This window comes from Schistocerca nitens, chromosome 12 (genome assembly GCF_023898315.1).
Source record: "Schistocerca nitens isolate TAMUIC-IGC-003100 chromosome 12, iqSchNite1.1, whole genome shotgun sequence".
In the NCBI taxonomy this organism is placed as follows: domain Eukaryota; kingdom Metazoa; phylum Arthropoda; class Insecta; order Orthoptera; family Acrididae; genus Schistocerca; species Schistocerca nitens.
Window position 1 is genome coordinate 194,226,286 of NC_064625.1, and position 20,487 is coordinate 194,246,772.

Sequence of the window (20,487 nt, forward strand, 5' to 3'; positions counted from 1 at the left end):
CACAACTTAATCACAACTAACACTTGGTTCAAGAATCATAAAAGAAGGCTGTATACGTGGAAGAAGCCTGGATATACTGACAGGTTTCAGATAGATTATATAATGGTAAGACAGAGACTTAGGAACCAGGTTTCAAATTGTAAGACATTTCCAGGGGCAGATGTGGACTCTGACCACAATCTATTCCTTATGAACAGTAGACGAATACTGAAGAAACTGCAAAAAGGTGGGAATTTAATGAGATGGGACCTGGATAAACTGACTAAACCAGAGGTTGTACAGAGTTTCAGGGAGAGCATAAGGGAACAATTGACAGGAATGGAGGAAAGACAGTAGAAGAAGAATGGGTAGTTTTGAGGGATGAAGTAGTGAAGGCAGCAGAGGATCAAGTAGGTAAAAAGACGAGGGCTAGTAGAACTCTTTGGGTAACAGAAGAAATATTGAATTTAATTGATGAAAGGAGAAAATATAAAAATGCAGGCAAAAAGGAATACAAACGACTCAAAAATGAGATCGACAGGAAGTGCAAAATGGCTAAGCAGGGATGGCTACAGGACAAATGTAAGGATGTAGAGGCTTATATCACTAGGGGTAAGATAGATGCTGCCTACAGGAAAATTAAAGAGACCTTTGGAGAAAAGAGAACCACTTGTATGAATATCAGGAGCTCAGATGGAAACCCAGTTCTAAGCAAAGCAGGGAAAGCAGAAAGGTGGAAGGAGTATATAGGGGGTCTATACACGGGCGATGTACTTGAGGACAATATTATAGAAATGGAAGAGGATGTAGATGAAGATGAAATGGGAGATACGATACTGTGTGAAGAGTTTGACAGAGCACTGAGAGACCTGAGTCGAAACAAGGCCACGGGAGTAGACAACAGTCATTAGAACTACTGACATCCTTGGGAGAGCCAGTCCTGACAAAACTCTACCATCTGGTGAGCAAGATGTATGAGACAGGGGAAATATCCTCAGAATATAATTATTCCAATCCCAAAGAAAGCAGGTGTTGACAGATGTGAAAATTACCGAACAATTGGTTTAATAAGCCACAGCTGCAAAATACTAACACGAATTCTTTACAGACGAATGGAAAAACTGATAGAAGCCGATCTCGGGGAAGATCAGTTTGGATTCCGTAGAAACACGTGAGGCAATACTGACCCTATGACTTATCTTAGAAGCTACATTAAGGAAAGGCAAACCTACGTTTTCAGCATTTGTAGACTTAGAGGAAGCTTTTGACAATGTTGATTGGAATACTCTCTTTCAAATTCTAAAGGTGGCAGGGGTAAAATACAGGAAGCGAAAGGCTATTTACAATTTGTACAGAAACCAGATGGCAGTTATAAGAGTCGAGGGGCATGAAAGGGAAGCAGTGGTTGGGAAGGGACTGAGAGAGGGTTGTAGCCTATCCCCGATGTTATTCAATCTGTATATTGCGCAAGCAGTGAAGGAAAGAAAAGAAAAATTTGGAGAAGAAATAAAAACTTAGAGGCTTGCCGATGACATTGTAATTCTGTCAGAGACAGCAAAGGACATGGAAGAGCAGTTGAACGGAATGGATAGTGTCTTGAAAGGAGGATATAAGATGAACATCAACAAATGCAAAACGAGGATAATGGAATGTAGATGAATTAAATCGGGTGATGCTGAGGGAATTAGATTTTGAAATGAGACACTTAAAGTAGTAAAGGAGTTTTGCTATTTGGGGAGCAAAATAACTGATGATGGTCGATGTAGAGAAGATATAAAATGTAGACTGGCAATGGCAAGGAAAGCGTTTCTGAAGAAGAGAAATTTGATTTGGTAACATGGAGTAAAGATTTAAGTTTCAGGAAGTCGTTTCTGAAAGTATTTGTATGGAGTGTAGCCATGTATGGAAGTGAAACATGGACGATAAAAAGTTTGGACAAGAAGAGAATAGAAGCTTTCGAAATGTGGTGCTACAGAAGAATGCTGAAGATTAGATGGGTAGATCACATAACTAATGAGGAGGTATTGAATAGAGCCGGCCGCGGCGTCCATGCGGTTCTGGCGCTGCAGTCCGGAACCGCGGGACTGCTACGGTCGCAGGTTCGAATCCTGCCTCGGGCATGGGTGTGTGTGATGTCCTTAGGTTAGTTAGGTTTAAGTAGTTCTAAGTTCTAGGGGACTTATGACCTAAGATGTTGAGTCCCATAGTGCTCAGAGCCATTTGAACCATTTATTGAATAGAATTGGGGAGAAGAGGAGTTTGTGGCACAACTTGACAAGAAGAAGGGATCGGTTGGTAGGACATGTTGTGAGGCATCAAGGGATCACCAATTTGGTATTGGAGGGCAGCGTGGAGGGTAAAAATCGTAAAGGGAGACTAAGAGATGAATACACTAGGCAGGTTCAGAAGGACGTAGGTTGCAGTAGATACTGGGAGATGAAGAAGCTTGCACAGGTTAGAGTAGCATGGAGAGCTGCATCAAACCAGTCTACGGACTGAAGAACACAACAACCACAACAAAAACAATGTCTGCATTGCGTTCTTAAAATGAGAGAAGCCAACTTTTCCCTCCACGTTTCGTTTCTTGATTGAATTATTTATCAATCCTATCTCATCAGCTAAATTGAAATCCACTTGCCCGAGGTCTGACGGTTTGGGAGCAAAGCCACATGCTTGCAATGTCCTTACATGAGCAACTAATTTCCTCTCCGCATCTTCGCCCAAGTATGATGGTGGTCCGTACGTTAATGTTCGTTCTCGTACAGTATTCATTCGAGCTGCTTTCCTTTTAGCATTACATTCCTCTTCGACCAATCTCACTACTTGACCCATATAACCAACAGTGCACACCTCAGTTTCTTCATTTTGAGAACACCGAAGTCATGTCCGAAATGAAAGTTTTGACAGCTGTGTATCCGAAATGAAAGTTTTGACAGCTGTGTAGGAGTTACTATCTGATGCAAGAAATCAACGCATAAGAAAGGAAATAAGAGACGCGTTTGGATTCATGACTGGATAAATCAAGAACGTCAGCTGAGATTTTCGGCGGCCTTACTGCAGGAAATTACCGCGGAAGGCCCGAGAATTCATTCAACTATTCGAGAATGACACCAGAACAGTTCGGGTTTCTTATTAATGGAGTCAATGACGAGACAAGCGAGAAAGGTACTGCAGTGAGAGAGAGACTGCCGCCAGAACTGGAGCTACAGACCACATAGCGGTTCTCAGTAAGTGCGGTTTGGTTTCGTATTCCTCTCTGCAGTGGATGTTGTCCGTTCCACAGACAGATCTCGATCTTTCTTGAATGTTCCCTAATTCGCGTGTGTATGTGTTTCTAACAGAATGAAGGGTAGAGCCACGGGTCGTAACACATCTGAAATGTAGCGTCCACTGTTCATAGTGCCGTCAGTGCGAACTAGAGGTGACCGAGACGTGTAACCAATGCCACCCCATACCATCACGCCGGATGATACGCCAGTACGGCGATGACGAATACACGCTTCCAATGTGCCTTCACCGCGATGTCGCCAAACACGGATGCGACCATCATGATGCTGTAAACACAACCTGGATTCATCCAAAAAAAGGACGTTTTGCCATTCGTGCACCCAGTTTCGTCGTTGAGTACACCATCGCAGGCGCTCCTGTCTGTGGAGCAGCGTCAAGGGTTACCGCAGCCACGGTCTCCGAGCTGATAATCCATCCCGCTGCAAACGTCGTCGAACTGTTCGTGCAGATGGTTGTTGTCTTGCAAACGTCCCCATCTGTTGACTCAGGGATCGAGACGTGGCTGCACGATCCGTTACAGCCATGCGGATAAGATGCCTGTCATCTCGACTGCTAGTGATACGAGGCCGTTGGGATCCAGCACGGCGTTCCGTATTACCCTCCTGAACCCACCGATTCCAGATTCTGCTAACAGTCACTGGATCTCGACCAACGTGAGCAGCAATGTCGCGATACGATAAACCGCAATCGCGATAGGCTACAATCCGACCTTTATCAAAGTCCGAAACGTGATGGTACGCATTTCTCCTCCTTACACGATTCATCACAACAACGTTTCACCAGGCAACGCCGGTCAACTATTGATTGTGTATGAGAAATCGGTTGGAAACTTTCCTCATGTCAGCACGTTATAGGTGTCGCCACCGGCGCCAACCTTGTGTGAATGCTCGGAAAAGCTAATCATCTGCATATCACAGCATCTTTTTCGTGTCGGTTAAATTTCGCGTCTGTAGCACTTCATCTTCGTGATGTAGCAATTTTAATGGCGAGTTGTGTACATTAAATTCAAACACAAATTTTATTCAGTGATGTTATTAGCTTCATTATCAGCAACCTTTTTCCATCTTCTGTGCAAAATTTCAATGCCGGATCGACAAAAATCAATTGATTTTTGACCAGTGTATCTGGAGAAGGCATTTTGGTCATCAGTAATACTTTACAAAATTTTCGCCGCTTTGAATATGTTATTCCGGTCGTAATAAATGCAGATCCAGTGGTGCAATATCGGCTGAGTATGCTAAGGGACGGAATACCTCCCACAACAGTTCATTAACTTTTTCCACGGATCGTCTTGCGCAGTGCGCTCTTGCATTATCCTTTTATGGAATAAAGCCTCTTTTCTCACGACTGCTGAGCACGTTTCAATTAAGGACTGATTTACTCGGTCCCATTGTTCAGAGTAAAAGTCTGCTTTCACAGTTTGTCCAGTTTTCAGCACTTCAAAATGAACGACCCAGCAAATACTGCACGATACACAGAAAAACACATTTTTACGGGTGCAAACCTGGCTTAGCTGTACTTTGTGGCGATTCATTCCAGCCTTTTGCATCTTGGATTATCAAAGAGCACTCATTTTTCATGTCCAGCGATGGAGGGATCAAAAAATGCCTCTGTATTGTGCCACTGAAGAAGTAAGATTTTGGTGGATCACTCAGTTTTGTTTGGCTTTACTAATCTGCTGCAAATGTTCTTCGATGGTCGTTCGGTGTTGGTTAACAACGTCTGATAGTTTTTCTGTTGTCTGACACGGATTCGCTTCCACATCCGCTCTCAACATATCATTGTCTAAAGTTGCTGTTCGTCCTTATCGATACGGGTCCGAAAGATCAAAGCTATCGGATTTGAACTTAGAAAACCACCTTTGGCATTTAGGAGAGTCTAACAGATTTGGATAAATATCGCAAATGCTTTTAGGAGCAACTGTCGCTTTACTACCCTCGTAAAACTAAAAAAGAATACAATAAAAGTTTTCTACCTTTACCCGTGTATGGTTGGCCTTCTCACCGTCGACTGACAACAACTAACATTTTCTTGTTTTTGTTGTTGTGGTCTTTAGTCCTGAGACTGGTTTGATGCAGCTCTCCATGCTACTCTATCCTCTGCAATCTCCTTCATCTCCCAGTACATACTACAACCCACATCCTTCTAAATCTGCTTAGTATATTCATCTCTTGGCTTCCCTCTACGATTTTTACCCTCCACGCTGCCCTCCAGTACTAAATTTGTGATCCCTTGTTGCCTCAAAGCATGTCCTACCAACAGATCCCTTCTTCTAGTCAAATTGTGCCACAAATTTCTCTTCTCCCCAATTCTATTCAATACCTCCTCATTAGATATGTGATCTACCCATCTAATCTTCTGCATTCTTCTGTAGCACCACATTTCGAAAGCTTCTATTCTCTTCTTGTCCAAACTATTTTTCGTCCATGTTTCACTTCCATACATGGCTACACTCCATACAAATACTTTCAGAAACGACTTCCTGACACTTAAATCTATACTCCATGTTACCAAATTTCTCTTCTCTGAAACGCTTTCCTTGCCATTGCCAGTCTACATTTTATATCTTCTCTACATCGACCATCATCAGTTATTTTGCTCCCCGATTAGCAAAACTCCTTTACTACTTTAAGTGTCTCATTTCCTAATCTAATTCCCTCTGCATCACCCGACTTAATTCGACTACATTCCATTATCCTCGTTTTGCTTTTGTTGATGTTCATCGTGTACCCTGCTTTCAAAGACACTGTCCATTCCGTTCAACTGCTCTTCCATGTCCTTTACTGTCTCTGACAGAATTACAATGTCATCGGCGAACCTTAAAGTTTTTATTTCTCCTCCATGGATTTTAATACCTACTCCGAATTTATTATTAATTATTTACGAGTAAACAAGTCACTAACGTTAATATGTCTATAACACGACTTTGAATGACCTGATGAATAACAAACAAATATCGACACGTGCAGAAACGGCGTTACTTTCCAGTCTCCCTAATAGTTTCGTCAGCGAGTCGAGTCGTTCATGAAGTGACCCACAGCACAGTTTCAGAACAGGATTTCGCAGCCTGGGTTCGCCTTCGGGAGATATCCCTGAACAGCATCGAAGAACTCGTGGGTTGCCCCTGGACGCGCGGCAGCCCGGCAGACGGCAGTGCTGTGCGGGAAGCGCGCACAGAGTGCAGCGAGGGGCGAGCCAGCGGTGGCCGCAGCGCTGCGTAGCGCGGGAGTTTAGGCTGCAGTTCTGATGTCACGGCGACGCTAAGTGCGAGCGAAGGCAAACTGTGAGGCCGACCCCAATCTGCCAGGCCTGGCAGGGACGCGTCACAGAAGCCTCGAGACGCGCCACGGCGGTCGGCAGAGACAGCGTCTGCGTCACCAGAGAGGACAAATTGAAAACATCGTTGTAATACCATCGCCTGGCGTGATGTTATCGGACCACATGCGCGATATGTTGCTTTGTCGGCACGCCTGCCGACTGATGTCAATGCCCGACCACCAGTCATATTTCTCCTTCTTTGACGAATGGACAAGGTACAGGGACACAGTACTAGAAGTGGCTAAAGAATGTCTTGGAACAGTAGTGTGTAAAAGTAAGATGAAGCAAACAGCTTGGTGGAATGACACAGTCAAGGCAGCCTGTAAAAGGAAAAAGAAGGCGTATCAAAAATGGCTACATACTAGATCTCAGGTAGACAGAGAAACTTATGTTGAAGAAAGAAACAAAGCCAAACAGATAATTGCAGCATCCAAGAAGAAACCTTGGGAAGACTTTGGAAACAGGTGGGAGACTATGGGTCAAGCTGCTGGAAAACCATTCTGGAGTGTAATTAGCAGTCTTCGAAAGGAAGGTAAGAAGGAAATGACAAGTATTTTGGACAGGTCAGGAAAACTGCTGGTGAACCCTGTGGATGCCTTGGCCAGATGGAGGGAATATTTTGAAGAGTTGCTCAATGTAGGTGAAAATACGATCAGTAATGTTTCAGATTTCGAGGTAGAATGGAATAGGAATGATGATGGAAGTAGAATCACATTTGAGGAAGTGGAGAAAATGGTCAATATATTGCAGTGCAGTAAAGCGGCTGGGGTGGATGAAATTAAGTCGGAACTCATCAAATACAGTGGAATGTCAGGTCTTAAATGGCTACACAGGATAATTGAAATGGCCTCGGAGTTGGGACAGGTTCCATCAGACTGGACAAAAGCAGTAATCACACTAATCTTTAAACATGGAAACAGAAAAGATTGTAACAACTGCAGAGGTATCTCTTTAATCAGCGTTGTGGGTAAAATCATCTCAGGTATTGTTGAAAGGAAAGTGCGAGTATTAGTTGAGGACACATTGGATGAAAATCAGTGTGGGTTTAGGCCTCTTAGAGGTTGTCAGGGCCAGATCTTTACCTTACGGCAAATAATGGAGAAGTGTTACGAGTGGAACAGGGAATTGTATCTATGCTTTATAGATCTAGAAAAGGCATATGACCGGGTTCCTAGGAGGAAGTTATTGTCTGTTCTACGAGATTATGGAATAGGAGGCAAACTTTTGCAAGCAATTAAAGGTCTTTACATGGATAGTCAGGCAGCAGTTAGAGTTGACGGTAAATTGAGTTCATGGTTCAGAGTAGTTTCAGGGGTAAGACAAGGCTGCAACCTGTCTCCACTGTTGTTCATATTATTTATGGATCATATGTTGAAAACAATAGACTGGCTGGGTGAGATTAAGATATGTGAACACAAAATAAGCAGTCATATGCGGATGACTTAGTTGTGATGGCAGATTCAATTGGAAGTCTGCAAAGTAATATTTCAGAGCTAGATCAGAAATGTAAGGACTACGGTATGAAGATAAGCATCTCCAAAACGAAAGTAATGTCAGTGGGAAAGAAATATAAACGGATTGAGTGCCAAATAGGAGGAACAAAGTTAGAACAGGTGGACGGTTTCAAGTACTTAGGATGCATATTCTCACAGGAGGGCAACATAGCGAAAGAACTGGAAGCGAGGTGTAGCAAAGCTAATGCAGTGAGCGCTCAGCTACGATCTACTCTCTTCTGCAAGAAGGAAGTCAGTACCGAGACTAAGTTATCTGTGCATCGTTCAATCTTTCGACCAAGTCGTATTGGAGCGAAAGCTGAGTGGATTCACGTTACCTCATCAATAAGGTTGAGGTTACGGATATGAAAGTAGCTAGGATGATTGCAGGTACTAGTAGATGGGAACAATGGCAGGAGGGCGTCCACAATGAGGAAATCAAAGAAAAACTGGGAATGAACTCTATAGATGTAGCAGTCAGGGCGAACAGGCTTAGATGGTGGGGTCATGTTACACGCATGGGAGAAGGAAGGTTACCCAAGAGACTCATGGAGGAATTTTATAAGGGGGACTATGCTCCAGACTGAACGCTGAAAGGCATAATCAGTCTTAAATGATGATGACGACTCTGTCGACCGCCAATACGGGCTGTATGTCTCTGCCCTGTTACCTCCTGGAGTTCGCTTTCGTCGCCTGCTTCAGCAACTCGATTTGACCCTCCCTACGACTTTTCGAGTGGGTGAGAGCCCGACGCCAGCTCGGCTGCAGGCTCAGGTTCGCGTTCACCTCGAACTCGGCTCACTCCGGACCGCAGGTTCGATATACCGCTCGGGGTTTGTCAAACTTCGTTCGAGGCTCGCTCATAACTTTATCCACATAGATGGCTCCTGCTGGCTACTGCTGGCGTCGGATGGGCCTTTGTCGTTGCAGATGATACCTTTCAATGCCGGCTCCTTGACCAGTGCTCAAGCTTCACAGCTGAGCTTTTTGCTCTCTGTCAAGCTGTTCAGCATATCCGCCGCCATCGTCATTCTCGCTCTGCTCTGATCCCTTGAGCGCCATTCAGAGTCTCCGTGACCCGTATCCGGACCACCCTCCCGTGCAGCGGATTCAGCGGTCCCTTCAGCCGCTAGCTGATACCGGCGCTCGTGTCCCTTTTTTGTGGATTCCTGGCCACGTCGGTGTGCCTGGGAACGCAGCCACTGATGCTGCGGCCAAGCCTGCTGTCCTCCTGCCTCGGACAACTTCCTTTTGCGTCCCATCAACTGATGTTAGTGGGGTTCTTTGTCGGCGCGTTTCATCATTGTGGCACGAGGCTCGGTCCTCTCTCCGTGAAAATAAGCTTAGGCGCATCAAACCGACCCCGACGGCTCGGACGACCTCCTCACGCCCTTCGCGGCGAGAGGAGGTCATTTTGGCCAGGTTGCAGATTGGGCATTGCCGCTTTAGCCACCGCTACCTGCTGTCCGGTGACCCCGCCCCGCAGTGCCCCTGTGGTCATCTATTGACGGTGCGCCACGTTTTATTGTCCTGTCCCCGTTTTATTCACCCTCGTGTTCTCCTATGTCTGCCGTCTACCTTACAGGGACTTTTAGCTGACGACGCTCGAGCAGCTGCTCGTGTCCTTCGTTTTGTTACACTGACGGACTTGTCCAAAAAGATCTATCTGTTTTATTTGGTTTGACTCCGTCTTTGTAAGTACTTTCTGATGTTGCCCCCTTGCGTTTTTCTACGCTATTAGTGCACTAACGTTTGTGACTGGGCGCTAATGACCTTAGTAGTTGAGCGCCCTAAACACAAAAAAAAAAAAAAAAAAAGAAAAGCATTACTACACAATGCTATGATCTCCGGTTCGAATAATGGACAATTTGGACAACAACCATTACATTTCTTAGTAACTTACATGACCAGTGGATGATCTGAACGACTCTTTCATCAAAACAACATGCGAACAGTCAATTTACAGGATATATACACTGAAGAACCAAAGAAACTGGCATAGGCATGCATATTCAAATATATATATATATATATATATATATATATATATATATATATATATATATAGGCAAAATACGGCGCTACGGTCCGTAACGCCTATATAAGACGATAAGTGTCTGCGGCATTTAGATCGGTTACCGCTGCCACAGTGGCAGGTTATCAAGATTTGGCTGAGTCTCAGCGTGGCGTTATAGTCGACGCACGAGTGGTGGGACACAGCAGCTCCGAGGTAGCGATGAACTGATTTTCCCGTCCGACCATTTCACGTATGTACTGTGAATGTCAAGAATCCGATAAAACATCAAATCTCCGGCATCGCCGGCGCCCGAAAAAGATCCTGCACGAACGGGACCGAGGCGACTGAAGACAATCGTTCAACCTTGACAGAAGTGCAACCCTTCCGCAAACTGCTGCAGATTTGAATACTGGGCCATCAACAAGTGTCAGCATTCGGGCCATTCAACGAAACATCATCGATATGGGTTTTCGGAACTGAAGCCTCACTAGCGTACTTTTGATGTTTGCACGACACGAAGCTTTAACGCCTCACCTGAGCCCGTGAACACCGACATTGGACTGTTGATGACAGGAAACATGTCGCCTTGTCAGACGAGTCCCGTTTCGAATTGCATCGAGCGGATGGATGTGTACAGGTATGGAGACAAGTTCATGAATCCGTGGACCCTGCATGTCAGCAGGCGACTGTTCAATGTGGTGGAGGCGCTGCAAGGGTGTGGGACCCCTGATACATCTAGACATGACTCTGACAGGTGAGGCGTATGTAAGGATGCTGTCTGATCACCCTCATCCATTCATTTGCATTGTGCATTCCGGCGGACTTGGGAAATTCCAGAAGGACAATGCGACACCCGACACGTCCAGAATTGTTACAGAGGAACACTTCCGCTGGCCACCAAACTCCGCAGAAATGAACATTATTGAGCATATCTGGGATGCCCTGCAGCGTGCTCTTCAGAGGAGATCTGCACCCCGTCGGACTCTCACGGATTAATGGACAGGTCTGCAGGAGTCACGGTGTCAGTTCCCTGCAGCACTACTTCAGACGTTAGTCGAGTCCGTGTCACGTCGTTATGCGGCACTTCGCGTGCTCGCGAAGGCCTACACGGTATTATCCATTTTCTTTGGGTCTTCACTGTATTATTAGTCTTAACATTGATGAACATATTATTTTATAATCCTTATCATGCCACTGCACATAAAAAGAAGTCTTTTTTTTACGCTATCGCTTTGCGAACAGAATTTCGTCCATAGAATAAAAGGAGTTCTCCAGAGGAAATGAATGTACATTGAACGGCAGAGATTTCCACACCCTGTGACTCCTCTACTGTCTTATCAACGAACACTACATCTACATCTACATACTCCGCAATCCACCATACGGTGCGTGGCGGAGGGTACCTCGTACCACAACTAGCATCTTCTCTCCCTGTTCCAATCCCAAACAGAACGAGGGAAAAATGACTGCCTATATGCCTCTGTACGAGCCCTAATCTTTCTTATCTTTATGGTATTTCCGCGAAATGTAAGTTGGCGACAGCAAAATTGTACTGCAGTCAGCCTCAAATGCTGGTTCTCTAAATTTCCTCAGTAGCGATTCACGAAAAGAACACCTCCTTGACTCCAGAGACTCCCACCCGAGTTCCTGAAGCATTTCTGTAACACTCGCGTGATGATCAAACGTACCAGTAACAAATCTAGCAGCCCGCCTCTGAATTGCTTCTATGTGCTCCCTCAATCCGACCTGATAGGGATCCCAAACGCTCGAGCAGTACTCGAGAATAGGTCGTATTAGTGTTTTATAAGCGGTCTCCTTTACAGATGATCCACATCTTCCCAAAATTCTACCAATGAACCGAAGACGACTATCCGCCTTCCCCACAACTGCCATTACATGCTTGTCCCACTTCATATTGCTCTGCAATGTTACGCCCAAATATTTAATCGACGTGACTGTGTCAGGCGCTACACTACTAATGGAGTATTCAGTCATTACACTATTCTTTCTCCTATGCATCTGCATTAATTTACATTTATCTATATTTAGAGTTAGCTGCCATTCTTTAGACCAGTCACAAATCCTGTCCAAGTCATCTCGTATCCTCCTACAGTCACTCAACGACGACACCTTCCCGCACACCACAGCATCATCAGCAAGCAGCCGCACATTGCTATCCACCCTATCCAAAGATCACTCTCCCCCATATCTCTCCTTAACCTTAACGCCCTGTCTGGACAACAAGGAAAAACGCCCATTCTCATCGGAGCAAAATCTTTTCTGTGCCACTGCATCGTTCAGCCACTTTCTCGAAGTCCGTCTCAGTAGCAGAAACCCAACTGCGGAATAACCGCCCGCATTATGTTAGACAGCTGAATAACATCTCCAGCTTCAAGAGACAGTTAAGACATCCACACGTATTACAAAAACAGGCGTGCTCTCAGGTGAGGCAGGCCGCGGGGGCGGGGGCTCCCAGCGTCGTGCAGCGACTCGACGTGGCACCAGTACTGAGCCAGACCGCCTCTACAGCCGTCCATAACCGTGGAAGGGTTGTCGGTGTGCGATTCTGTGCACAAACAGACTTACGGATTACGTACCACAAATTTTCAATGGGATTCATGTGAGGCGACCTGGATGGGCAAATAATTCGCTCCAACTGCCCGTGCGTTCTGCAAACTAATCACGAACCACTGTGGTCCGATGACATGCCGCATTGCTATATATAAAAATTTCATCGTTTTTTGGGAACATGAAATCCACGGTAGCTGCGTATTGCCTGCAAGCAGGCATAACCACTTCCTGCCAGTGACCAGTTCAGCTGGACCAGGGGGCCCGGTCCACTCCGTGCGACACCATCACGGAGCCGCCACCAGCTCGCACAGTGACCTCTTGCCGACTCGGGTTCGTGCCTTAGTGCGGTCTGCGCCACACTCCAATCCTACCGTCAGCTCGTCCCAACTGAAGTGGGGACTCGTCTGACCGGGCCACGGTTTTCCGGTCGTCTAGGGTCCCACCGATACGGTCGAGAGCCCAGGAAGGCCCCTGCAGGCGATGTCGCGTTGTTAGCTGAGGGTCACCTGCTGCCGTGGCCCACTGGCGCCAGATTTCGCTGCACTGTGCTAGAGGATTCCAGCGTCGTACGGTCCACATTTCTGCGGTTATTTCACGAGGTGTTACTTGTCTGTTAGTACTGACAAGCCGCGCGGGGTTAGCCGAGTGGTCTGAGGCGCTGCAGTCACGGACTGTAGGGCTGATCTCGGCGGAGATTCGAGTCCTCCCTCGGGCACGGGTGTGGGTGTTTGTCCTTAGGATAATTTAGCTTAACTAGTGTGTAAGCTTACAGACTGATGAGCTTAGCATAAGATTTCAGACACATTTGAACATTTTGAGTACTGACAACTCCACGTCAACACCGTTGCTCTATCGTCACGGGATAGCGATATCGTGCAGCTGGCCTAATACCGCAGACACAACGTTTAAGAAGGAAGCTGCGTGGCGGATCTGCCACTTGTAGCCACAGGTGGTCAATGCGAGGCTTCCGGCGTGGCTATGGCCGCACCAAGCGAATCGACAGATTTCCAACACGGGATATTAGTTGGAGCTAGGCGCATGGAAAATTTTATTTCGGAAATGATTAGCAAATTCGATATTCCGGGATCCACAGTGTCAAGAATGTGCCGAGAATACTAAATTCCAGATATTACGTCTGACCGAGGACAACGCAGCGGCCAACAGCCTCCACTAAACGATCGACAGCAGCGTCGTCTGCGTAGAGATAGTTGTAGGTGCAAACAGACAAGCAACACTCCTTGACATGACCGCAGAAACCAGTGTGCGGTGCAGGGCGGACATATCCGTTAGGACAGTGCAGCGGAACGTGCGCAGCGGGCTGTGGCAGCGGGCGGCCGACGCAAGAGCCTTCGGCAACGGCGCGACATCGCCTGCAGCGCCTTTCCTCGGCTCGTGACCACATCTGTTGGACCCTAGATGACTGTAAAACCGTGCCCTGGTCTGACGAGTTCAGAATTCGGTTGGTCAAAGCTGTTGGTAAGGTTCGAATGTGGCACAGAGCCCACCAAGCCATGGACTCAGGCTGTCAAGAAGGCACTGTGCAAGCTTGTGTGGACTGTGTTTACATTGAATATAGGGTGCGTCAAAAAATGTACACACACTTTGAACTGTCATAGAGAATTTATTTCCCGTTCTACAAGGTTAAATAACTGTGAGAAAGTAATGTTATGTTTCTTCAACAAGTGGCAGCAGTGGCAAGGAAGTAACTGCAACATGGCGAACGTGCGTTTGAGCTTCGAAGCGCGGAAGCAGATAATTAAGTGGTGCTGGAAGTTTTAGAACGTAGCTGCGGTTCGAAGACAGTGGAGAAGTGACTATGGTACAGAAACAGCTTCAAGGTTAACAATTACACGTCTACGAGATAAATTCGAAATTCGTGGAACAGTGTGTGATGTGCATAAAGGTCGATCAGCTACAAGTGATGATTCCCCACAACTGCGGGCTTGGAACTGTTTGAGCGTTCACCTCAAAAATCTTCAAGGCAAGCGGCACGTGAGAGTAATGAAGTTCTGGTAATGTGCTACGCATTCTGAAAAAAGGCAAGTTTCGCGTGTACATTCCGAGGCTGGTGTAACAGCTAAGTGACGACGATCCAGATAGAAGGTTAGAATTTTGTGAATGGGTTCAGGAGATGGTGAGACGTGAACCGGGATTTATGGGTAGCATAATTTGGTCGGATGAAGTCCAATACAAACTCAATGGAACTGTCAATAGCCACAGTTGTGTGTACTGGGCTGAAGATAATCGTCACATTACAGTTGAAAAGGCTGTGAATTTGCCTGGTGTAAATGTGTGGTGTGGTTTGTCTGCAAGGGGACTCATTGGGCCTTTCCACTTTGAAGGTACTGTTAATGGAGAAACGTACCTAACAATGCTTGCTGACTCCATGTTCCCTGCCATTCGTGCATTATACGGTAATGATGAGTTTTATTTCCAACAAGATGGCGCCCCGCCGCACTATCATAGGGACGTACGAGAATACCTGGATCACAATGTGCCAGGCCAGTGGATAGGACGCAGGGGACCAATCGAGTTTCCTGCACGCTCTCCAGACCTCACGCCGCTGGATTTCTTCTTACGAGGCACGGTAAAAGATGAGGTGTACAAACGTAAACCACGTAACCTGGACACACTTTGGAATGAGATTCAGGCGGTGTGCGCAGAAATCTCATTGGACACTTTGGTACGATGTACGGAATCAGTGGTGACTCGTATTCAGAAATGTATTGATGCTGAAGGTCACTAGTTTGAACATTAATCACATTTGAAAAGTACATTCCCAGAAATTTAACATTGTAGGACGGGAAATAAATTTTATATGACGCTTCAAAGTGTATATACATTTTTTTGACGCACCCTGTAGATGGGGGAGAGCACCATGTCACCGAGCGACAATTGTTCGAAATTGGTTTTACGAACATTTTGGACTGTTCGAGTGAATGATGTGGCCACCCATGTCGGCCGACATGAATCCCATTGAACATTTATGGAACACAATTGAGAGGTCACACTTTCGCAATTATGGACGGCTGTAGAGGCAGCATGGCACAATATTTCTGCAGAGAACCAGCAGCCCCCGACGACCTGTCGAGTCCATATCACGTCGAGTAGCTGCACTAGACGCTATTAGGAGGCACCCCATGACGCCGGCCGGTGTGGCCGTGCGGTTAAAGGCGCTTCAGTCTGGAACCGCGTGACCGCTACGGTCGCAGGTTCGAATCCTGCCTCGGGCATGGATGTGTGTGATGTCCTTAGGTTAGTTAGGTTTAATTAGTTTTAAGTTCTAGGCGACTGATGACCTCAGAAGTTAAGTCGCATAGTGCTCAGAGCCATTTGAGCACCCCATGACCTTTGTCGCCTCAGTGAAAATGTCTCTACTTCCTCTGGTGTTGCAGGTATGGATTTCACTATAAATAATCCATCACAGTTGGAGAAGAATAGGGAATTTCACCAATGAATATACGTATTGTGAAGTTGTAGTTGAAATGTCGAACTGCTTACAGTTTGTGCTGTCAGTATTTCCTTCTAAGTGGTGAGTTACCTCACAAATTGTTCCATAAGATTGAGTGGAAATTGTGAAACATATGAGGACGTTGATTTGTTTGTTTCCAAGACTACCAATTAAAGAAAGAGCAACATTAGCTGCACACATTCTTTGATAAGCTCTGTAATATGCATCTCCCATTTCAAGGTTTCATCAGTACGTACACCTAAAAATTTGGAGTGTTCTACTGTATTTACTAGATCCCATTCATGTCACACATCAACTGCAGGTACACTTATTTGTTGTACAGGACTGAACATAGTGTCTTTTCTAAAAAGTTACCGATACTACACTTTCAGAGAATCATTTAACAATTTTTGTAAAACACCATTAACGTCCTCTACTGCTGCTTTCTCTCTAATGGGATTTATTACGACACTAGTACTGTCTGCTGGTTGAATTTTAAGCTGATGGTCATTCACATATACACTACTGGTCATTAAAATTGCTACACCAAGAAGAATTGCAGATGATAAACGGATATCCACTGCACAAACGTATTATACTAGAACTGACATGTGACTACATTTTCACGCAATTTGGGTGCATAGATCCTGAGAAATCAGTACCCAGAACAACCACCTCTCGCCGTAATAACGGCCTTGATACGCCTCGGCATTGAGTCAAACAGAGCTAGGATGGCGTGTACAGGTACAGCTGCCCATGCAGCTTCAACACGATACCACAGTTCATCAAGTGTAGTCACTGGCGTATTGTGACGAGCCAGTTGCCCAGCCACCATTGACCACACGTTTTCAATTGGTGAGACATCTGGAGAATGTGCTGACCAGGGCAGCAGTCGAACATTTTCTGTATCCAGAAAGACACGTACAGGACCAGCAACATGTGGTCGTGCATTATCCTCCTGAAATGTAGCGTTTCGCTGGGATCGAATGAAGAGTAGACCCACGGGTCGTATCTGAAATGTAACGTTCACTGTTCAATGTGCCGTCAATGTGAACAAGACCAGTGGCACCCCATACAATCACGGCGGCTGATACGCCAGTATGGCGATGAAAAATACACACTTCCAATGTGTGTTCACTGCGATGTCGCCAAACACTGATGCGACCATCATGATGTTGTAAACAGAACCTGAATTCATCCGAAAAAATGACGTTTCGCCATTCGTGCACCCAGGCTCGTCGTTGAGTACACCATTGCAGGCGCTCCTGTCTGTGAGGCAGCGTCAAGGGTAACCGCGCCATGGTCTCCGAGCTGATAGTCCATCCTACTGCAAACGTCGTCGAACTGTTCGTGCAGATGGTTGTTGTCTTGCGAACGTCCCCATCTGGTGACTCAGGGATCGGGACGTGCCTGCACGATCCGTTACAGCCACGCGGATAAGATGCCTGTCATCTCGACTGCTAGTGATACGAGGCCGTTGGGATCCAGCACGGCGTTCCGTATTACCCTCCTGAACCCACCGATTCCATATTCTGCTAACAGTCACTGGATCTCGACCAATGCGAGCAGCAATGTCGCGATACGTTAAACCGCAATAGCGATAGGCTACAATCCGACCTTTATCAAAGTCGAAAACCTGATGGGACGCATTGCTCCTCCTTACACGAGGCATGACAACGTTTCACCACGCAACGCCGGTCAGCTGCTGTTTGTGTATGAGAAATCGGTTGGAAACTTTCCTCATGTCAGCACGTTGTAGGTGTCGCCACCGGCGCCAATCTTGGTAATTGCTCTGAAAAGCTAATCATTTGCATATCACAGCATCTTCTGCGTGTCGGTTAAATTTCGCGTCTGTAGGACGTCATCTTCGTGGTGTAGCAATTTTAATGGCCAGTAGGGTATATGGATTAGGACTGGAACCATAATTGAACACTGTATTTTTTACCATTTGCAACATTGTCCGAATTATTCAGTACGACTTTATGCATACTGTTTGTTAAGAACAATTCAGACTTGTAGAAGTCAGTGGTCGTACCATGTTCGAGAGGTCTCCGTGATGTTATCTTTCATCAAGATAACGCCAGACCACATGTATCGCGTGCTGTCCTGCCATACATTGATACAGTGTGTAAATTATGACTAACTGAAAACCTCAGCTGCCGATAGGTGTTGTTGATATACCTCGATGTGGACAGCTGAAAATGTGTGCCCCGACCGGGACTCGAACCCGGGATCTCCTGCTTACATGGCAGACGCTCTATCCATCTGAGCCACCGAGGACACAGATGAATAGCGCGACTGCAGGGACTTATCCCTTGCACGCTTCCCGTGAGACTCACATTCCCAACTGTCCACAATTCTACGTATGTATTGTACCTTATAGACATTTGCCCAACCACTCATTACTCGCGCACGCTTTGGCGATTCCGGTAAGAGTTTGGGCAACCTGTGCGCATTCGCACAGACGAAGGTCAATGGCTGGGTAGCGTTTAACTATATATACGAAGACAGTAACTTGTTCTCGAAAGAACAGTTACTGTTGATGACCGTGCAGCTTTTCCCCGGGATAAATGATGACTAACTGAAAACCTCAGCTGCCGACAGGTAAAAGCTGCACGGTCATCAACAGTAACTGTTCTTTCGAGAACAAGTTACTGTCTTCGTATAGATACAGTGTGTGTTGTTTAGTTACCCCAGTACGAATATATGCATTGTGTTTGTTAAGTACAGTTCAGACTTGTAGGAGTCAGTGGTCGTACCGTATTCTGGAGGTCTCCGTGATGTTATCTTTCAACAAGATAACGCCAGACCACATGTATCGCATGCTGTCCTGGCATACGTTCATACAGTCTGTGTTGTATAGTTGCCTCAGTCCAGCTCCATATCCACATCTCTCACCCACTGAAAATGCTCCCGGAGATGTATTCTCGCTACTATATACACGTACGGTAAGTAAATTTCCAGTGTTTGCTGTCCTCCCATGTCTCGGAGCAGAGTACCGGGTGATCAAAAAGTCAGTATAAATTTGAAAACTGAATAAATCACGGAATAATGTAGATACGTACAAATTGACACACATGCTTGGAATGACATGGAGTTTCATTAGAACCAAAAAATACAAAAGTTCAAGAAATGTCAGACAGATGGGGCTTCATCTGATCAGAATAGCAATAATTAGCATAACAAAGTAAGACAAAGCAAATATGATGTTCTTTACAGGAAATGCACAATATGTCCACCATCATTCCTCAACTGTACTCGAGGAATAATGTTGTGAACAGCACTGTAAAGCATGTCCAGAGTTATGGTGAGGCACTGGCGTCGGATGTTGTCTTTCAGCATCCCTAGAGATGTCGGTCGATCACGATACACTTGCAACTTCAGGTAACCCCCAAAGCCAATAATCGCACGGACTGAGGTGTGGGGACCTGGGAGGCCAAGCATGACGAAAGTGGCGGCTAAGCAAACGATCATTACCAAACGACGCACACAAGAGATCTGTCACGCGCCATCTGTCGGACATTTTGTGAACTTTGTTTTTTTTGGTTCTAGTAAAACAACATGTCATTCCAAGCACGTGTCTCAATTTTTACCACTCTAACTACAATATTCCGTGGTTTATTAAGTTTTCAAATTTATACTGACTTTTTGATCACCGTGAATTTTCCTTGCCCCATTGTACGCACTGTCTTTTGTGTTCCTGAATATTGCAGGCAGCTCGCGGTAGACGGTAAGAATGGAATTATGCCGCTGCCGCTGAGCCTGCGGGCAGCAGAACCAGCATCGGGCGGATCGCTTAATTGGCTACACCTGCCGGGGCGGGGACAGCGTTTGAAGCGGAGCTGTGCGCACCGCCTTCTAACATAGCGTCCCGGATCGCTGCCTGCAAACATCCGGCGCTCGCCCGGAACGCCGAGCTCGGCGTTCCTCGCGGCTCTGTGCCGGGGCCGCCGCTCTTTGGCAGAGCTGCGGGTCGGCCTACCGCAGCGGAGTGGCGGTACACCGCCAGCAGGTCTCCCTCCCTCCCTCTCTCTCTCACTCTCTTTCTCTCTCTCTCTCTCTCTCTCTCTCTCTCTCTCTCTCTCTCTCTCTCTTTCCTCCTCTCTCTTGGGTATCTTTCTCTCATCATGCTATTGCATGACGTTACGAACTTCAATATGCAATACACAACTGTATCAATAAATTACATTAGATGATGATGGCTAGTAGACGACTAGTAGAAATCCTTCGGTAACAGAAGAGATATTGAATTTAATTGATGAAAGGAGAAAATATAAAAATGCAGTAAATAAAGCACACAAAAGGGAATACAACGTCTCAAAAATGAGATCGACAGCAAGTGCAAAATGGCTAAGCAGGAATGGCTAGAG

The 20,487-nt window shown here is 46.1% G+C and overlaps 2 protein-coding genes across 2 annotated transcripts in view; one reads left to right on the plus strand and one right to left on the minus strand.

The window, feature by feature from the left end:
* Nucleotides 1-19,984, plus strand: part of LOC126215011 (E3 ubiquitin-protein ligase DTX1-like) — a 96,948-nt gene extending 76,964 nt beyond the window's left edge. The window contains exon 3 of the mRNA XM_049941636.1: nt 19,831-19,984. Within this exon, the coding sequence (XP_049797593.1) occupies nt 19,831-19,984 (154 nt within the window). The remainder of the gene's footprint in view (nt 1-19,830) is intronic.
* LOC126214861 (calexcitin-2-like) overlaps nt 1-20,487 on the minus strand; it is a 425,189-nt gene that overhangs the window by 339,141 nt on the left and 65,561 nt on the right. The window lies entirely within an intron of this gene.